The following is an 18,399-nucleotide window of genomic DNA, read 5'->3' on the forward strand; positions in this document are numbered from 1 at the left end:
ACAAAATGTTGAGGCTATAAATTATGTTTTGCTTAGAGTACAATTTCATTTTGCATGTATTCGTCTTTGATTTTAAAAGGAAGCAGAATTTTAGTTTATCTCAGTATTTCTTCACAGCAGATTTGATTGGGGATGGGGAAAAACCATATTTACTGTATTTTTCATATTTTATTTCCATGTCAGTCAGGATTCTCTTAAGGTGGTATTTACTGATTTCTAACCTCCTACTCCTCAGCTATGCACCTGCTTTGTTGTTGTTTGTAAGAAAGATGGATTCACTCCAGTATGTTCTTATCCAAATGGCTCATGGTCCATATGCGTGGTCCATCTGCCAGCTTTGTAGAATCCAAATGTTGTTCACAGCATGATCAGGCTGAACACTCGCTCAGCACTCATATCAGTGTTCTCATTGTATGTCCAACTGTTAAAAATAAAATATTACTTAATTGAATAATTATTAGACAGTCTAATCTTAATTTTGTACTTTGACTTCCCCAGACAGCTCTATTGTATTTCTGCATTAAATGATTAATGGATAACAATGTATTTAAGGTAATTCGTAATTACTGGTTAATAGAATTAATTGGTATTTGCAAAATATTTTTAAAAAATATTATTCTTGTGTTTAGAGTGACTGTGGGGAAGATAGGCAGTATTAAAGTAAAATAGCATATGGATTGACATCTGTCAATTTGTGAGATTACATTAAAATTTTGATCAAATTAATCAATTAATCAAATGCATCTGCTGCACTGCCAAAAGTCCGTTTCTTAATGTGGCTATGTGTTATGCAGCTTTCCTCACATACAGTTAAAATACATAAACATTAATTTTTTTTAATATTTTTCACATAGAGTACAACGTACCATAACTCATAATCCATACATATATACTGTATATACACTGTTATGTGTATATCATGCACATATATGTTTTATATCATGCACAGTTAAGTCTTCGGACACTTGTAGGACTGCATCTTCTGTGGAAAACTGTTGCATTCCATGGAGGTCGGAAATTCTGCTTTTCTGACAGTAAAATATATACAAAGATACTGTTGACTCACTATTCTGACAAGGAAACTCACGATTTCTCAACACTGTGTTTTCAAAAGTTCCGTTATCTGATGTCTTCTAAACATAGCGGCAAACACTGTAAATTCTAAAAGCATTAGCTAGTCAAAGCATCTTTATCTTCGTACTACACCGCTTTTCAAACGTCCAGGGCAGAGTGCTCGAATTTCCTGGGTTAAAAAGTAAGCTAAGAGCGTTCTGTTACCATGGGAACGGATGAAGCCCAGACCAGCGCACAGCAAGTATACTTTAACGTTTGAACATTTAGTTGTGTATTTGTAGTTAACTGACTGTAAATGGTATAAAACAAATATTAAATGTCTGTTGGTTTACCACTTTGAAGAGTCATTCACGAGATAGCCATAGTAGTAAGCTAGTCGCAGTTTAGCTAACATTAGCGTGGATTGTCTGTTTGCTCTTAATTTACTTTGCAAACAGTTTTGGCTAGCAGCAGAATGTGTATGGCAGCATGTTGACGTTAGCTAATGCCCATAGATAATTAGATTTCAGTAACAATTTATTTAGGCGTTAAACGTCTTTTAACAAACTATCATCACATAAACACACCCGAAAATAAGCAAGAATCAATCTACATTTATGGGGATGTGAAACTGTTAATGTGTAATTTAATGTTTCTTCTTTTTAAGTAGAGGATAGTCTACAAAAACCCTACAACAATTTCCAGGTCCCTCCCTCCCATCCTCCAGGAGCCGACCTCAACCCAGCTGAAGACTACAAAAAGATGAGGAGGATCATTGCTGAAGATCCAGACTGGTCCCTGGCTATAGTGCCTTGTTTATCAAACCTCTGTCTGCAAAGCATCGTGAGAAACTTTGAGGGTGTGCACTTGTTTTTTAGTACCATTATTATACACACAATTACATACACACTTGTAATATAAATGGAACTTTATGCAAAATTTAAACCTGTTACAGAAAAGCCCATATTTGAAGAACTTACACCCATCCAGAAAGACTTTGTGCAGGAGAGACTGTCTACTTCCCTGCACCTGCACGTGACAGCCAACTTGATCAGCGATGGTGTCTATTGGAAGCGGTGCTGCGAGCAGCGGTGGGACCTTTGTGACGTCTCACATTATGGCCACAGCTGGAAACGAATGTTCTTTGAGAGGCACATGGAGAACATTATTGAGCTTTTTATCCCAGCTGTAACAGAGCCAAAGACAGTTCTGGCGATGGTACCTCATTGTAAGAACTATGTCAAGAGGCTGGACATCTCCCAACTACTGCCGCCTGTCAAGGAGCCCCAGGAGGAGGAAGAGGAATATGGCTCAGAGTTGACAAGTGACAACGAGTATGACAGGCCGTCTATGGACCACTTTGACTTTAACATCCTGCTCGACAAGCTGATAAACCTGGAAGAGCTCCATTTGGTGTACAGGGTCAAACAATGTGGTATGAACTTTGAATGGAAGATGTTTGAGATGACTGACAGAGATTGTGAGTCCCTCGCCAAGGCCCTCAAGTCCTGTAAGACTTTGAAGGTGAATATTGATTGCTCCTCTGTGGTTTATAGCATGGAAAGTATGGAGCCTGATTGTCTGGTGCATGTTTGTTTGTTGTAATTCAGCACTTCTGACTTTCTTGCCAGTTACAAAACATCATTTACAGATATTTTACAGTCCCCGATGTCATGAAACAGGGAAATTGTTGTTGGCACTACCCAAGCATTAAATTCATGCTCTATTTACATCAAAGAAAAGACATCAGAGCCTCTGGCTGCAACCTAAATAAGTCAGTATTTGATGCACATTTTTGTCACATTAATTTATTACTGCGTGAGAACATGGCATATATCTGCTATTGGTTTCTGTGCATGATATGTGAACTGTATAAGATATGATATCAGGGCTGCAACTAATGATTGTGTAATCTGTTGATTATTTTTTTTTTGATTAATTGTTTAGTCTATAATATATCAGGAAATAATGAAAAATGCCCACCACAATTTCCCAGGTGCCAAAGATATTTTATTTACAATGATATAAAACAGAGAAAAGCACATTTTAGAAGCTGGAAAGAGTCAAGTTCTGCATTTTTGTGTGATAAATGTCTTTCACAACCAGTTCATTATCAAAACTGTTGGCAATCCATTTTTTGTCGATTTATTTTGACATTATTTAAAGCATAGTCCCTCACTGTTCTGTGCTGCTGGCATGTAAATAACATTTATACATGTGGCAAGTTCATATTGTTACAAAAAAGGAAAAGGGCACTTGATTCTGTTTTTTGTGCTACTCACCACATAAACTTCATAATATACTGTTTCTACAGCTTCTAAGGCTCCATCAAAGCCACGTTGAGGATAAAAAGTGCCGGCTGCTGGTGAAATTCCTTTTGGACCACCCGTCCCTGAGGGAGCTCGACTTTTCTCACAACCTGATCGGAGACAAAGGAGCCAGAGCTATCGGCAAACTGCTCACCAGGAGTAAACTGGAGACCCTGAACATGTGTGACAACAATATTAGAGGGCCGGGAGCCAAAGCTATAGCTCATGCCTTGTCCAAGAACTCCACTCTTTTGTCCCTCAACCTGCGTCTCAACCGTTTGAGAGATGAAGGGGGTCAGGCTATCGGCAAGGCCTTGCTGAACAACAACACCCTACTTAACCTGCACCTGGGAGGCAATGAGGTGACGGGGCCTACTGCCATTGCACTGTCTAAAGTGCTAGTTCAGAATAACACCTTGAAGAGCATCAATCTTTCCTGCAACAACCTGGGTGTGGTGAGTAAATTTCTGTTCTTAGATCCTTACTACCAGTGGGGTAATAGATATAAAGTACAAAGGCCATGTTGTCACCTATATTGAAAGGGTTCAAACTCTGTACAGTGGCAATTTTAGGTCATTGCAGACTCATCAATTTGGCACAAAATTTGTCAAACATGTATTTTGTTTAACCTCAGCTGCTCTTGGGCTTACGTTAAATCTTACAGTAAGACTGCAGCTGATGGAAATCTGGTCATAACTGGAAAAGTCTGTGATCATCAAAGTCATTAGACTTTATGCTCCAGAGACCATGTGTGTTTGCCGAATTTCATGGCAATGCATCAAAATGATTAGTCGATTAATGGATTAGTTGTTTCATACAAAATTAACTGGCAACAATTTTGATGATCAATTAATCAATTAAGCACTTTGAAACACTGGGTTATTTAGAAACACTGGATTTTCTTCACATCCAAAGCATGCTAGTGCCTGCACAGACATAGTACAGTAACAGAGAGAATAGCTTTAAAGTACAAGGATTTTCAATTATTCATAGATATGTGTGGAAAACATGCAATAATGGAAAGCTAAGTAAGTGTTGTTTCCCCATGAGAGGTAGATCAGATTTTTCCTCTTCTCATGCTCTCGCCTCTTCCAAGATGTCACTGTACAGTATATCTCTGACTCGAATACACTGCGGAGGATCAAAAATCACCCACATAGCAGAAATGCAACGTGCAGTACCATCAATATCTGTGACCTTCTTCTACTATTCACAAAAATAGAAAAGCCTGTTTCAGACATAACAGTAAAACACTGGTGACACTCACAATAAGCAGTTTACAAAGTGTGTGCTATTTTGGACAGCAAGAGTTGCTGAGGGGTGATTTTTCAAGGTTATCAAGACTGTCCTCAGACCTTTTCACAAGAGCATCCTGTGATGTGTTCAACATAGACATGCATCAGAGCCAAATGTGTTTGTTTATTGTCTCTCTCCCTACCTCTGTGTGTGTGTGTGTGTGTGTGCATGTGCAGGATGGAGGTAAAGTTCTGGAGGAGGCGATGTCTCACAACACCAGCGTAACAGAATGTGATATTCGTCTGACGGAGGTTGATGAGCAGAGCGTTTTACACATTAACCAGGTGGTTTGGACCAACCAGAGTTTAGACCAAAAGAGACATGCTCAAGAGAGGAAAACCAAGTAGACATAAAGTAAACAGCTCCTTTTGGTAATACAAACCCTTCTTTATTAGTCATTAATTCTTGCCCCCCCTCCCACCTTCTTTTAGCCATGTTGCACGGCCAATATATGCCAACACTGCATCTCAAACTAAAGTAGCTGATTTTTGACAAAATTTTAATAACACAAAAAAACACAAAAGTCCTATTGTTCATAGTAAGTGTTGCTGTAAGAGGAAAATCTACCCCTGGATACTTACCATTTGTCATTTTTGTGCTCTTTTTGATATTAGTTGGTGTATATTTCTGATGTTCACAGGTAATTGGCAAAATGTAAATGATGTGATTTCACACCAGGATGTGTTTTAGGAACTATCTAGTCCCTTGTTGCCACTTAAACATTTTATAACTATACTTAACCATAACTTTAAACAAAACAACATGTGTAAAAACTACAAGCACAAAAAACAGTGTCTCATCAGCATATTTGTCGCATGTTAAGACACAGACCGCATATCCAGTTTACCATTCGCAAAGCATCACATACTGACATGTTTTTGGGATGTGGCAACAATCGTCATAATGTAATTTTTGACACATATTTTAGTGAGCATTTCAGTTTATTGAGGAGCCTTTTTTTCATTTTGATGCACAGATTTGGTATTCAGTCCTTATGTAACATCAAGGCAACGTTGTGGTAGTGTTGGAATACATACAGACTTTTCTTCTACCTATTATCTACTGGCTAATAGTATAGTAGTAAAACCTTTGCTAGGCAGCAACAAAGCATCTTTAGTGTGATTAATATCATGTTTTCCCAGTTTTTAATCTTGCAAAATGTTGTTTTCTAGACACATATGAAGAGAGGCAAAGCTATTCTGTAATTTGATGGTGGACTAGTACATAGAGCAATCTACATATGATAGAATACTTATATTCTTTAGATCAGTAATCACTCAACCCTTTTCCTTAAAAAGATGTGTTTGTGTTTATGTGTCAGTCTGGTCATTCTTACACCATTTTCAGCTAAATAAATGTGTATCAAAAATGATTTTAAAAATGTTAAAATGGGTTTAAAGGGAAACAAAAATCATTCAAAATAGTAAAAGAAAAGCAGCACAAGGATGCTTTTGGCTGTGTTGCCTGAAACATTTTAGAACAGATTATATTGCCATTTGTGACTTAACAAGCTCACTAATTAACATCTGCACATCAAAAATGTCCCTGCTTCAGTTACCTCTAAGTGCGCGTGACACATTCAGCTAATCACAAGATCTACATCGACATCGACATTTTATTTACAGTACAAATCCTTTCTGCCCTACAGGCTTGAAAAATCCACAAAATTATTTAAATATAAAAAGACAAACCCCAGAGCATTCTTGAGTGAAAGAGTGCATGTCATAACAACCTAATCTACTTAATACACATGATAAAGGGTTCAGTGCTTTGCATGACAAAAGCCTTTATGCTAACAGTCATCTATGGAGGAAAAATGTCTAGTTATGAACCTTCCAGTCAGATTTATAACCATTTTGAAAACCCAAATAGTTTTTTTTTTGTCACTGCTGTTACGTAAACATTGCACTGGTAAACACATTTTTCTATTCTTACACATGACTATGTATGGATATCACAGTGAAGCCATCTGAGAGGCTTGTTGGCTAATCATGAATTAGATGATGTGATGAATTCAGTATAAAACAGTGACTAAAATCCATAATTCTATACTATTATATACTGTCATTTTTAATCCCTTGTGGAGTTTACATGCTCTTCCTTGTGGTTTCCTTATGGTTCCACACTTTACCCAACAGTACATGGGACAGTACATAATTCCCTGCCTTCTGACCAATGCATGCTGGGATATGATCCAGCCCTTCATGACTCAGAATCAGAAATAACTGGACAAAGAAACTGAATGAATTTATGAATGAATTTCCATTCATATGTCTAATTTGGTTTCATGCTAGTTTAAAAAATGCTGTTCATATTGCTCAAAAAGGTTGCGTAATACACCACCCATAAACCATTAAAGGGATAGTTTGACATTTTTGGAAATACACTTATTTGTTTTCTTGCTGAGAGTTAGATGAGAAGATCAATACCACTCTCATATTTGGCAAATATAAGGCTAATATAGCCAGCAGCCCGTTAGCTTTGCTTAGCTTAGACTGGAAGCCGGGGGAAACGGGAAAAGTAGGGAAACGAAATCTACCTACCAGTAGCTCTAAAGCTCACTAATTAACACGTTATAGTTCAGCACATTTTTCTACAGAATAAACAAATGAGATAAAACTTGTTAAATAGTGAGCTTTAGAGGTGCTGACAGTTGGATGTTGTTTAGACGTCAGGCTAGCTGTTTCCCCATTTCCAGTCTTTATGCAAAGCTAAGCAAACCGGCTGCTGTCAGTAGCGTACAGTTAATGCAGACATCAGAATGGTATTGATCTCCTCGTGTAACTCTCAGCAAGAAGGCGAATGAGCGTATTTCCTAAAATGTCTACATATAAACTATTCCTTAAACATTCTAAGAGAGATCTCAATACATAAGTGTCATGAACACCAGGACCTGGAGTCAGTTGCCCCAGCTGTTCGTAAGTTCAAACTTGGTCGTGTTATATCGCAACAGTTTTCTAAGTGGAGATTTACACATCACTTAATTAAAATGGGTTGCACCACACAAAGTAGTTCTTAAGTAGAGATTAGTTGTTACTAAATACTTTCACCAACTAACTGCCAGGTGTAGCTGTAACTGAACCAACTAACCAAACTAACTTGTTAATACATGATCTATTTATATTGAAGAGTAACATTTACAAAACATTATATCAATGACTAAATAACGGTTAGGTTGTGTAATCTCACATTTCCAACTCTCTCTAATTGTGTCAATACTACTAAGGCTGAAACACATACTGTATATTTCTCCATGTATGCTGATATAAATTAAAAGACAACAAAGTCATACCTACACATGTACAAAAGATTAGCAATTCAATATCGTTATATGTTAAACTGTTATGTTACCAACGTTAACCAAGTTACACGTTACAAATGTTTTTACTTGCTAAGACATTCCTTAAGTTTTAATGGTGCAACCCGATTTAGTAAATCACTTGAAACTAGCCAGTAGTTACTAAGAACTTAGGAAGATTTAGAAATGGATTTACGAACACCTGGTGCAACCAAAATCCTGTACCTTTCCCTTTGTTAACTGCAATGAGAACATTAGTAATGTTGCGTCAGTTTGGTTCAACATCCTGTGTTTGCAAACCCCTCATTTAAAAACGATCCGATTATTATGAAGCTGATCCTAGCTGAAGCCTTTGAAAAGCAAAATAAAGTGTCTGCATAACTGCCTCCTGAACCTAAAGTCTGGATGTTGTTGCAAAGCAGAATCTTTGCCCTGAATACTATCCTGAGTTCTAGGGGCTTGCATAGATGACCTGTGAGTGGTGAAAACAGTTTTAAACAGTTTACAGAATGTTTTCATCCTTTGTTGAATGAATTGCGAGGTTTGATAGGATCTGTGTTTTTATCATGCCTCAGTGTTTTCTTTAGTATTGCTATAAAGATAGTCCGCAACTCCAAACTTAACGCCACACATGGAATGTAATGAGTATGGCTAATTGGTCACAATTTACAGTACAGGATCATTATTGTGAAGACGTTGTAACAGGAAGTAACTCAAATGTCTGACCACAGGCAAGATTCTGATATTTACTACTCTTAGACATTTTAATGGTTTTCATGGTCTTAATGGTGGAAAGTGATCCATGCCAGTTTATCTTTCACTGCAGGTCTCATGAGATGAACACTGCTTTGTACATAAATAACTCCTTCTTCTTGAATGAGATCTGTGCTTATTTTGGTCCCTTAAGATTAAAACCATTCACAAATATTGAGGGAATGGAAGCAATAAAGCACACTTTGAGTGATGAGTTGTGCTGTGGGATTTTACAGTTAAAATGAGCTAAACATACAATTTGTTTCAAAAGTTCTGGCATGCCTGATTATCATTAAACATTTATTGTTGCTTGGCTGTGAAATAAAATTCACCATGACTAAGATACTGCATGCACTAATATCAGAGAAAGTATTTTTTTAGTTCTTTAAAGTAATATTATTAAATTATTAAATATTATTAAATCTGACACTATCAGTAGTGAATCCAGGCCTCCGCCTATTTCTAGCGTCTTTGATGGTCAGCTCTCTGGCTGTCTCTCTGATATGCGTCAGCAGCAGCATCAGTAGGCATTACGAGAGCTGTGTTATAATATGAGGAAAATCATCTGAAAAACATGTTGGACCTGATTCTTAAAACCCTGTGTATTTTAAACAATAACGAGATTGGGTAATACAACATGTTTCTCCTATGCATTGTATACCATGTGCTATTATGAGTGTAAATTCGACTTGTTTTAATGGGAACATGTTGAGATGAGATGACTTTAGTTATAATAGCTTATGCTTGTCAGTAACAGTTGATTGCTAGGCACTTAAATAAAGAGGTAGGCTGAATACAAATTGCCAAATATGAAATTAAATGGAACTTTGAGGTTTTAAATCAGCTGAATTGAAACTGATCTATTAATATTATAGTGAGGTTTATTACTACATAGCTGGCCATTATACAAAATGTACAGTTTATAGTAATTAAGAAACAGTTGGAAGAAGTGTTGTTGATTCAGTTTGAAGTTCTTGTGTCCTTTAGCCAACCTGTAATAAATTATTCATCGACTGTGTTGCTATATTTAGCAAGCCAGGAAGTATAATGTCATTGCCACCAAGCCAATTTCAGCTAACTTAATATTTCAGCATCTGCATCAGACTTTTATTTTTATACTATGGAAATGTGTTTCTTTTTAAATGCATTTCCATGAGCACTGACTTTGAATGAACAGATTTAAATCAGCCAGTATCAAAAAGTTTCACATGCAGATGTTTAGCTGTTAGAAGTTAACTTCACTTTATAAGAGCCATAAGACATGTAATTTATTTCAGCAAAACTATTTAGTCTTGTTAATTATGCTTTGACAAGGAGGCTTATATATCTTTGCATTTCCCCTCATAATTCACCCAATTCACATGACTCACATGATGTGTGTGTCTATGATTTTCTCAATATTTCATCAATACGTCATTTATCATTCAGGCGTCCATTAAATGTCATATCCCTTTCATTTCTTTGAAATTTCTTAGGCTACTGCTGAGTCAAAACTTATATCAGGCTTCAAATACTAGAAAATGTTACTCATGTCCTTGTAAATTGTCTGTGACTAAGATCTGCAAATATGGCATTCACAGTAGGATGTGACTCCCCTTGTTATTCATTGGTTTTTTGACTCTTGTCCTCATGAATGCTGCAGGACAGTACGACATTTTGGCAGTTTCTCATCAATAGCATCAAGTCTGTTTTTCCTTGACTTACTGACTGTACTGTAAGGACTTTCCCGGATATTCTTTTCCTCTTTGTTTGAGGCTACAGCATCTTTAGAAACTTGAACAAATCCTTGTTTGTGGTAACTTGTAGGTGACTGAGTTACCTCTCTTGTAAAACGGAGAAGCAGAAGTCAATATTAGTCCAACCACGATGTAAAGAGGTCTCTCACTCTGTTCCTGTATCATTATATTCCTTGCTCAGGTAAGTCTGGTAGTTGTGGGTCATAGAGAAGTCTCCACACAGGAGCCGTTTCTGTGCAGGGAGTGGTGGTCGTGGTTGAGGCAGCCTTCGTTGCGATGTACAATAAGCACTGGGAAGTACAGAGCATCCTGGTAGGCTGGAGGGTTCTCCTCACTGGTCTGCTGGCCTGACAGACAGCGCGTGCTCTCTGTGGGGCAGGACTGCTCATTCAGGCTCCCGCTGCTCCTGAACAGGCAGCTCCGCCTGGAGCCGTACAACCGACCCAGCGAGAAGCGGCTAGCGCTGAAGGGGATACGGGGGCTCCCTGTGTTGCAGATGCTGAGGGCGCTGCGAGAGAAGATGGAGGAGCTGCTGATGGCACGGTGGCAGCGTTCACAGTTCTGCCTGTAGCTACCGTAGCCTCCACATATGGAGTAGCTGTTGCAGCTCCCTGAGAGCTGGGCCAGGTCCATGAGAACTGCCTCTGAGTAGCTGGGCACTAGCTGCTGGTTTGAGCGGATGTGCCACTCCAGCTCCGTGCTGTCGATTGTGTTGACTCGTGGGATGTGTCGGCAATACGGCCGCTCCTCAGATGGTGTTACTGGCACATAGTCAAAGCCAAACAGCTTCTCTACGTGGTAGTGTACACAGGCAGTGCGGTACTCTGTCAGCACCCGCAGAGGCCATGAGAGGGTGAAAGCAGCTGCTGCCCAGAAAGTGGAGTTGGATGCGTACCAGGGAAGATGATTAGGGTCAGAAAAGACAATAATATACTCCTTAAAGTCTACATTCTTCAGGTGCATCCCCTCACGGGCCTCCATATAGTCATCCAGGCCCTCGTTCTCTGTGAAGAACCTGGCCCGCTGGGTCAGGTAGGAGTTCTCTGACTCCACATTGGCAAAGCTAAAGCACTTAGTGAACCTCAGCCTGGTGATGGGGAAGCCCTCCAGGCCCAGCAGGTGCTTCGAGATGTCCTTAACCCCACAGTTCCCATAGTCAAACTCTGCCTCAGCCACGTGGGTGTTGACTCGCTCGTGGTAGACCTGCGTGGTGGTGTAGGCATCTCCGTTACGGTAGCGCGTTACCTGTCGCGTCCTCCTGACATAATGGTAGCTAATGGCCTTCCACCAGATGCAGGGCGTAGCCTGCTGCATTCGCTGGATGCGCTCCGCCACACTGTCCACATCCACCTTGTACTGCAGCTCGTTCCTGGTGTAGCAGTGCCAACACTCCACCAAGTAGACCACGTAGAGCATGACCAGGAAGGCCAAAGGGATGTAGATGTAGCCGTTGGAGCAGGGGCTGTCGTGGTACATCATAGACTTTCCCTTGTACGCGCTGTCGAAGGAGAGGCGTGTGACCTTGGTCACCTGGCACCAGGCGATCACCCCGACGCAGCCGTACATCAGCAGTGACAGCAGCAGGCATTTCCAGTGAGTTTCCTGACACAAGGATTTAGTCAGGGACTGTTTCTGGGGCCGCTGCTACAAAGCAGATGAGAAAACAGCAATAAGTCAATGGAACAATACTGTAAATATATTTTTATTCAACATAGTAATTTAACATAATCAAATACTGTTTATATTTTTTCCTAGAAGTAATATAGCTGTCAAAAACATTTATAAACTTGAGTAACCTCAAAGCAATTAGAAGCTTTAAGGGTTATATTACCTGTAATTACACACTTCAATATAAAATTGGAATTGAATTGATGAAGTATGACCTAAATATCTCTTAGGTATAAAGTTAGAAACAGTTAAAAAGCAGTGGCTCATGCATATAAAATATTTAAGAAAATATTCTGCGTTGTAAGTGCTCTTGCATAGTTCATGCATGAGCTGTGAGCAAATTGCTTAGGTCTTAGCCTGTGCATGTTATAATCAAAAGACTCACCCACTCTTATAATCAAATTCAATAAAAATGTCTGATTAATGCAAAAGTACAATGTTAAGTATATACCTTGTTGTCAGTGAGGACAACAAGCTTTTGTTTGGTGTGTGGGTGTGCACATGGCCACGGTGATGATATTTGAGAATAGAAAAGGAGTTAAAGAACAGAAATGTTCTGAGGGGTATAGACTCCACATTTAATTTCAAGCCAGCCAGAAAAGAGCAGTCGTTTGACTCTGGCAGCATAAAGCTGGTGCCATCCTTTATCACCACGGGGCACTGCAAGCCCCAGCGCCTGCATCAAGAGCTAGTCACGCCTTTTGGGAACGCTGCCACACAAACCTGGCAGAGATTCAAAAGCCCCAGGAAGGATGAGTTATAACAGAATTCATTCAAAAAATCTGCATAACTGACACTGCACAAGGGCAGAGCCTCCCGTATTGAGACATAAAACACTGTATGCTGTACTGTAGCAGCACTGATTCAGTTGAAAAACAAAGGTTATCATCTCCATCTCTTACATAGGACAGTCCATAGGTCAGTCCATGTGTACGAGTGACCACAACAGTCAAACAACCAGCATCACCACATTGATGTATTGAATTCAACATGTCAGCTCTGTGCTCTTCGACTGACAGGCGAGCATAAATAATAGATGTTCTTTCGCCATAATTATCTTCCCCACCTTGGTCACATGGCCCCCAAGTCCCTTACCAACCCAAGGCTACACCCCATGGGGTAAAAGGGATTAACATTGCAATTCCCCATTGAGATGAACCTACTGCAGAAGGAGTATTTACTCACTAGCATCCTGTGCATGCTCGACAACTATAATCAATGCAACGTGACATACTTCATGTTACACTTTACAGCCTCTGTTTAATCAGCAGGAATAATGATGAACAGTATATGTAACAAAATGTCAAAATAAATATACTGAGAAAACAACATGCTCTATTATTTTTAGGATATTCAGCATACCAGCCTGCATGTTTATATCCCAATTTTACCTTTGTGGTTTACAGTAATGTAAACTTTTATATGTTGGCATGATTGTGGCTTTGACTAAAACACTTTACACTATATGGATGCTTTAACATTAAATTTCAAAAATAAAAGCGTCTTAGAACCGAATTAAAGTTGTTGTTTCTACAGGAAGGATAAAATCTAGAAAACAGCCTGTTATGAAATGTAATCAATATTTTAGAAAACAAATGTTTCAGTCAGAACTTTCCAAGACTGGATAAGCTTCACAATTCATGAGACCACTGTGGTGCCTTTAACTAAGTGCCTCTCACACTCATGGACACTTTCACTTGACATAATAAGACCAGCTAGGTTATATAAAAACCCTCTTGTGTAATGGATATGTAACTTGTCCAACATGTGTGTTTGTAGGGGAAGTCTACACAGTGGCAGTAAAAAGAGAAAAAATCCTACTGATAAAAATGTATTCCCTATTTCACCATGCAGGAAACATGTTTGATGATGTGTGTCTGTTTTAGTGGTGGGGGTGTTATTATAACATTTCAAGTGTGTCCTCACAGAGAGTTTAACTCACTGTCTGGAGAAAGATTTCTTTGTCTTTAAAGTAACAAACACACATAGATTTTGTTCCTGTGAGGAGTTTTATTATGGGAATATAACTGTGTGGAAACATCTGAACAAAACAGACTTTCTTATAATCTCTCAGTGTAACAGTGACAGTGATTTTAGTTTTATTTTTCTGAGGAAACGTTTGGACCCTTTCCAGGACACACATGAAAGTACCCAACCCTCATTTTGGAAACCACTTGTCTGGAGGGGAGACAAACAGGAGTACATCCATGCACGTTCACACTCTCGGGTGCGCGCTTGGGCGCACAGGTTCATGTATTACTGCATATTAGGCCATTAATACAATTGTAATCACATAAGAAATACAGTTTAATTCCCAAGCTTTCCGTATACATTGGCCCCAATTAACCCCTAATCTTCAAAATCTGATTATTATTGTGAGATTATTGGGATTCCATTGTGATATCATTGGTATGCTATGTCACACTAATTAAAGGCTGACTTTGCCCCCCATGCATTTGGCTAATAAAATCGGCCTACATGTTGCAAACAATGTGTCCTCACCTCCTCTCGGGGGCTGTCCGACTCCTCTTCGGGGACGGTGGTGGTGCTGCTTTCACTGGCCGTTGCAGCCGATGCTGGGGACATGATGACAGCGGTACACAAACCGGGGCATGGATCTCCTGTTGGGATGGGGGTTTTCCAAATCAGGGTGAAACATAAAGACACCGAGAACCCTTCTGCGCATCATCCAAAAGAAACCAGTCCGGCCGGAGCCCAAAAGGAAACGCTCAAAAGATGCTTCATCTTAGCATCTTCCAGGTGGGCAAAAGTCGCTGGGTATCGCCTACGGGAATCCGGTCATTGTGCCTCGGAAGACGCGCAAAACACTCCTCCCGCGATGCATTGACTAGATGCTGGAGAAGACTGCTGCAAGGGGTGCAATATTAGGAAATGGCAAAGGCAGCAGTCAGCTCCTCTCCCTGTAGGCAGTGCCCATGGCAGTCAGTGAAGCTGTGAAGCAGGACAAAGAAGACAGGCAGCGGCACGTGTGAGCAGCCACCCGGACACCACAATGTAAATAACACACACACACACACACATCCCTGTTCAAGTAAATCCCAACAGAGGCGGAGCTGCAGAGAGCAATCCACGCCCTGCAATTAATTAGCTACATGACCATGTCTGGATGGACCAATTTTAATAATTTTGTCCCCATTAAAAAAATATTAGGCTATAATAATGTAACAAATAATAAAAAGAGTTGGTTACAGCAGAAATTTGCCCATGCTTGGCATTTTATATCAGTATAGATGAAAACATAATATTCAACCTCCACAGTAAACTTACTATTGAGCACCACAGACACACTATGCAGGGGGAAAATATAGTTATGTAGTAACAGTATATAAATTGTAATTTTGTGATGTTCATGTTTTGGTTGAGACTGGTTTGTATATTGTTCTACCGAGTGGCATTGCAATAAATTATTAATACATAATTATAAGCACATATTTTACAGTTAGATAGTAAAATGCAAAGAAAATGTTGGAGTCTGGTGTTCCTTTCAAGCCACCATTTTGGTTTGAAATGAATGCAAACTGGACATAGTCAGAACCAAATTGTGGTCAAAATACTGAAGATTTAAAGTGTGAGTGCTTCATGAAGTGGTTTACTGTATATGGAAGCCCTAAAAAAATTCTGGTGATCCAGTTTCTAAGTCTGATCTAAATTGTTTTCTCTCCTGTGTCTATGACTTAAGAACAGGTGAAAGAAAAGGTTTTGCCAGGATAATTTTTCTAAGTTACTTTTTTTATCTTTGAAAACAGGTGGGGAAAAAAGTTTTGCCAGGATAATTTTTTTGTTTTGTTGTTAGGATCATTGTGTTTGTTGTTGTAATACTCATTTCGGCCACAAGAGGCTGAAGTGCACCACTACCCCATGTTCTAAATAGGACTGAAAACATGAATGCTTTTAGTCCTACCCCCCCACCCCCCAATCTGTTTCACAGATGAAAAGAAAAGTTTAAGGAACTTAGAAAGATTATCCTGGCAAAACCTTTTTCTCACCTTTTGTTAAAGGTCCCGTGTATAGTATTTAGTGGCATGTAGCAGTGAAATTACAGATTGCAACTATTTGATTACCGCTCGCCTTACCCTCCCGTTCCAAGAGTGTAGGAGAAACTATGGTGGCCACAAAACTCTAGAAAACGCGAAACGCCAATCTAGAGCCAGTGTTTATTTGTCCGTTCTGGGCTACTGTAGAAACATGGCAGTGCAACATGGCGGCCTCCACGGAAGGGGACCCGCTCCCTCTGTAGATAAAAATGGCTTATTCTAAGGTAATGAAAACACAACGATTCTTATTTTCAGGTGATTATACAATAATGAAAACGTATTTATAAATAGTATATTCCATGTCTGCCAATAGCTCCTCCTAAATGTTACACACTGGACTTTTAAGTCATAAACACAGGAAATAATTTAGATCAGACTTAGATCTCAATTGCCTCTCAGGGCTTCTGTAGTTTTATGTTTTTCTTTTAGTGATATCTTTTGTGCTGTAGGTGATTGAAGTTCAACTGTCTGTCACTTAGTAATGACCCCATAGTAATGATCCCCTGTCAGTACAATACATTACACATACAATGGAATTCATACATTGTAAGTTTGTATGTATTGTAATGTATTTGTAGAGAGCTGTGTTCTGCTTTTCACAGAAACACTGATTAATATTGCAGTATTCAGTACTGACAGAGCTTAAACATTATACAAACAAAATTGTAAGCCGTCAACAAACTAATTATATCTTTAAGATTACAGACTTTGCCTTTGTCTTTTGAAAACATGCTGTTATGCGAAAGCAAAAGGTGAGGCAGTCGTGCCTTTTGTGAAATATGTGAAATACAAGAAAGGACACATAATAAGACGATTAAGAATGTATGAAAGAATATTCTGAATTCCTGCCATTTCTGTTTCTCCCTTGTAAACAGCACTATTTACACAGAAACTCTTTATCTTACAATCCTGGCACACGAGTTGTTTATCATAGCCCACAGTATGGACATTGGACTGGACTGCTGGCATAAAATTGAATAAGTAAACAACAGCTGTGTAAGTGAGCCCTCTGACAGCCAAACCACAACAAGCATTTTCATGATGGTAAAGGAAACAAGAAATGATAGCTGGGTTATTCCTGAACTTTTGGGAGGTCAAAAAATGCACAGAAAATACTGGACAAATAGGAACATTTTGTTCCCTATTGACTGAGATAAGTTATTGTTTGAATGTAACAATGGAAAGACACTGGAGTTCCCGCACAAGTATGCAAAACAACTATACATATTGTGGAGTTATGTAATAATGTATGTCAAAGTGCAGATAGACATTGCAGTCGCTCCTAGACACCAGCACATAGCACACATTGCAGCACTAATGATTGTTTAGTGTCACTGTCAAATAAAAAACAAGATTTCTGCAAACCAAGTTCAGGTTTAGCAGCTTCTGAGAAAAAGGCCTAAAATCCCTTAATAATTAAGTGTCTGTAGTTTCATGCTGCAACCACTGACAAGACTGCTACTGTAAAGGTTAGGACTTCCGGTTATGACTTAAAAAATAAAACTCATGTGTGTTGAATGTGTCTTGTTGAGAAATACAGTTTACTGAAGGGAAGTTTAGAGGAGAAACTATTTGTTGTGTTATTTTGGTGAAGAAATTAATAAGACTTGGTACTTGGACTCAAATCAGACTTAAGTCACAAAAATGAGGACTTGAACATGGCTGCTGTGACTTAACATCAAGTCTTATGATAAAAAAAAAAAGACAACAAGCTTACCATGCATGGCCGGTTGAGCATTTAATTATAAAGCATATGCATTAAAATGACTTGGTCTAACATATGTAAAAAAAAAACACTGAAAAGGAAAATCTTATACGCCATGTCAGATTTAATGGTCAACATTCAGTGACTTGAAACACAGGCAGGTGACTTGCAATTTATTTATGAAGACTTGAGACTTGACTTGGATTTGCCCCAAAAGGCTTAAAAGGACCACATCAGTGTGCTTAGCTCTTTAAATACAAATCATGTATACTTAATATTTTTGCTGACCATTTTGACCATGAGTTGAGTAATTTTTGTCAATGTTACATTATTGTTGCATTGTAATGCAGTTTAAGCACAGACTGATTTGAGAAGTCTGCATTGCCTTACAATAATGTAACTTTGACAAACATGAATGCAGACTTGAGTTTCACTTTAATCAGTTAACTGTACAATTACATGGTGCACAACTTTTATTTCCCAACATGAGGATCTACATGTTGTTTCAAAGCTTTCTCCACTCTGT

General features: G+C 38.9%; 2 protein-coding genes across 3 annotated transcripts; one reads left to right on the top strand and one right to left on the bottom strand.

Moving 5' to 3' along the window:
- Positions 1-1,185: 1,185 nt before the first annotated feature.
- On the top strand, positions 1,186-5,971 carry tcte1 (t-complex-associated-testis-expressed 1). Of its 2 annotated transcripts, none has more exons than XM_044170066.1 (5): positions 1,186-1,315; positions 1,721-1,912; positions 2,009-2,577; positions 3,368-3,817; positions 4,835-5,971. In XM_044170066.1, exons 2-5 carry the CDS (start codon positions 1,816-1,818, stop codon positions 5,003-5,005), a joined length of 1,287 nt encoding a protein of 428 aa, XP_044026001.1. In that variant the 5' UTR covers positions 1,186-1,315; positions 1,721-1,815; the 3' UTR covers positions 5,006-5,971. The 2 variants fall into 2 exon arrangements, with proteins under 2 accessions (XP_044026001.1, XP_044026002.1); XM_044170067.1 differs by having other exon boundaries at positions 1,267-1,315; positions 1,724-1,912.
- tmem151ba (transmembrane protein 151Ba) lies at positions 5,581-15,159 on the bottom strand. The gene is made up of 2 exons (XM_044170064.1): positions 14,616-15,159; positions 5,581-12,089 (listed from the first exon to the last, which is right to left on the bottom strand). Exons 1-2 carry the CDS (start codon positions 14,697-14,699, stop codon positions 10,647-10,649), a joined length of 1,527 nt encoding a protein of 508 aa, XP_044025999.1. The 5' UTR covers positions 14,700-15,159; the 3' UTR covers positions 5,581-10,646.
- Between the last annotated feature and the right edge of the window lie 3,240 nt (positions 15,160-18,399).

The sequence above is a fragment of the Siniperca chuatsi genome, linkage group LG16, assembly GCF_020085105.1.
Source record: "Siniperca chuatsi isolate FFG_IHB_CAS linkage group LG16, ASM2008510v1, whole genome shotgun sequence".
Taxonomy (NCBI): Eukaryota; Metazoa; Chordata; class Actinopteri; order Centrarchiformes; family Sinipercidae; genus Siniperca; species Siniperca chuatsi.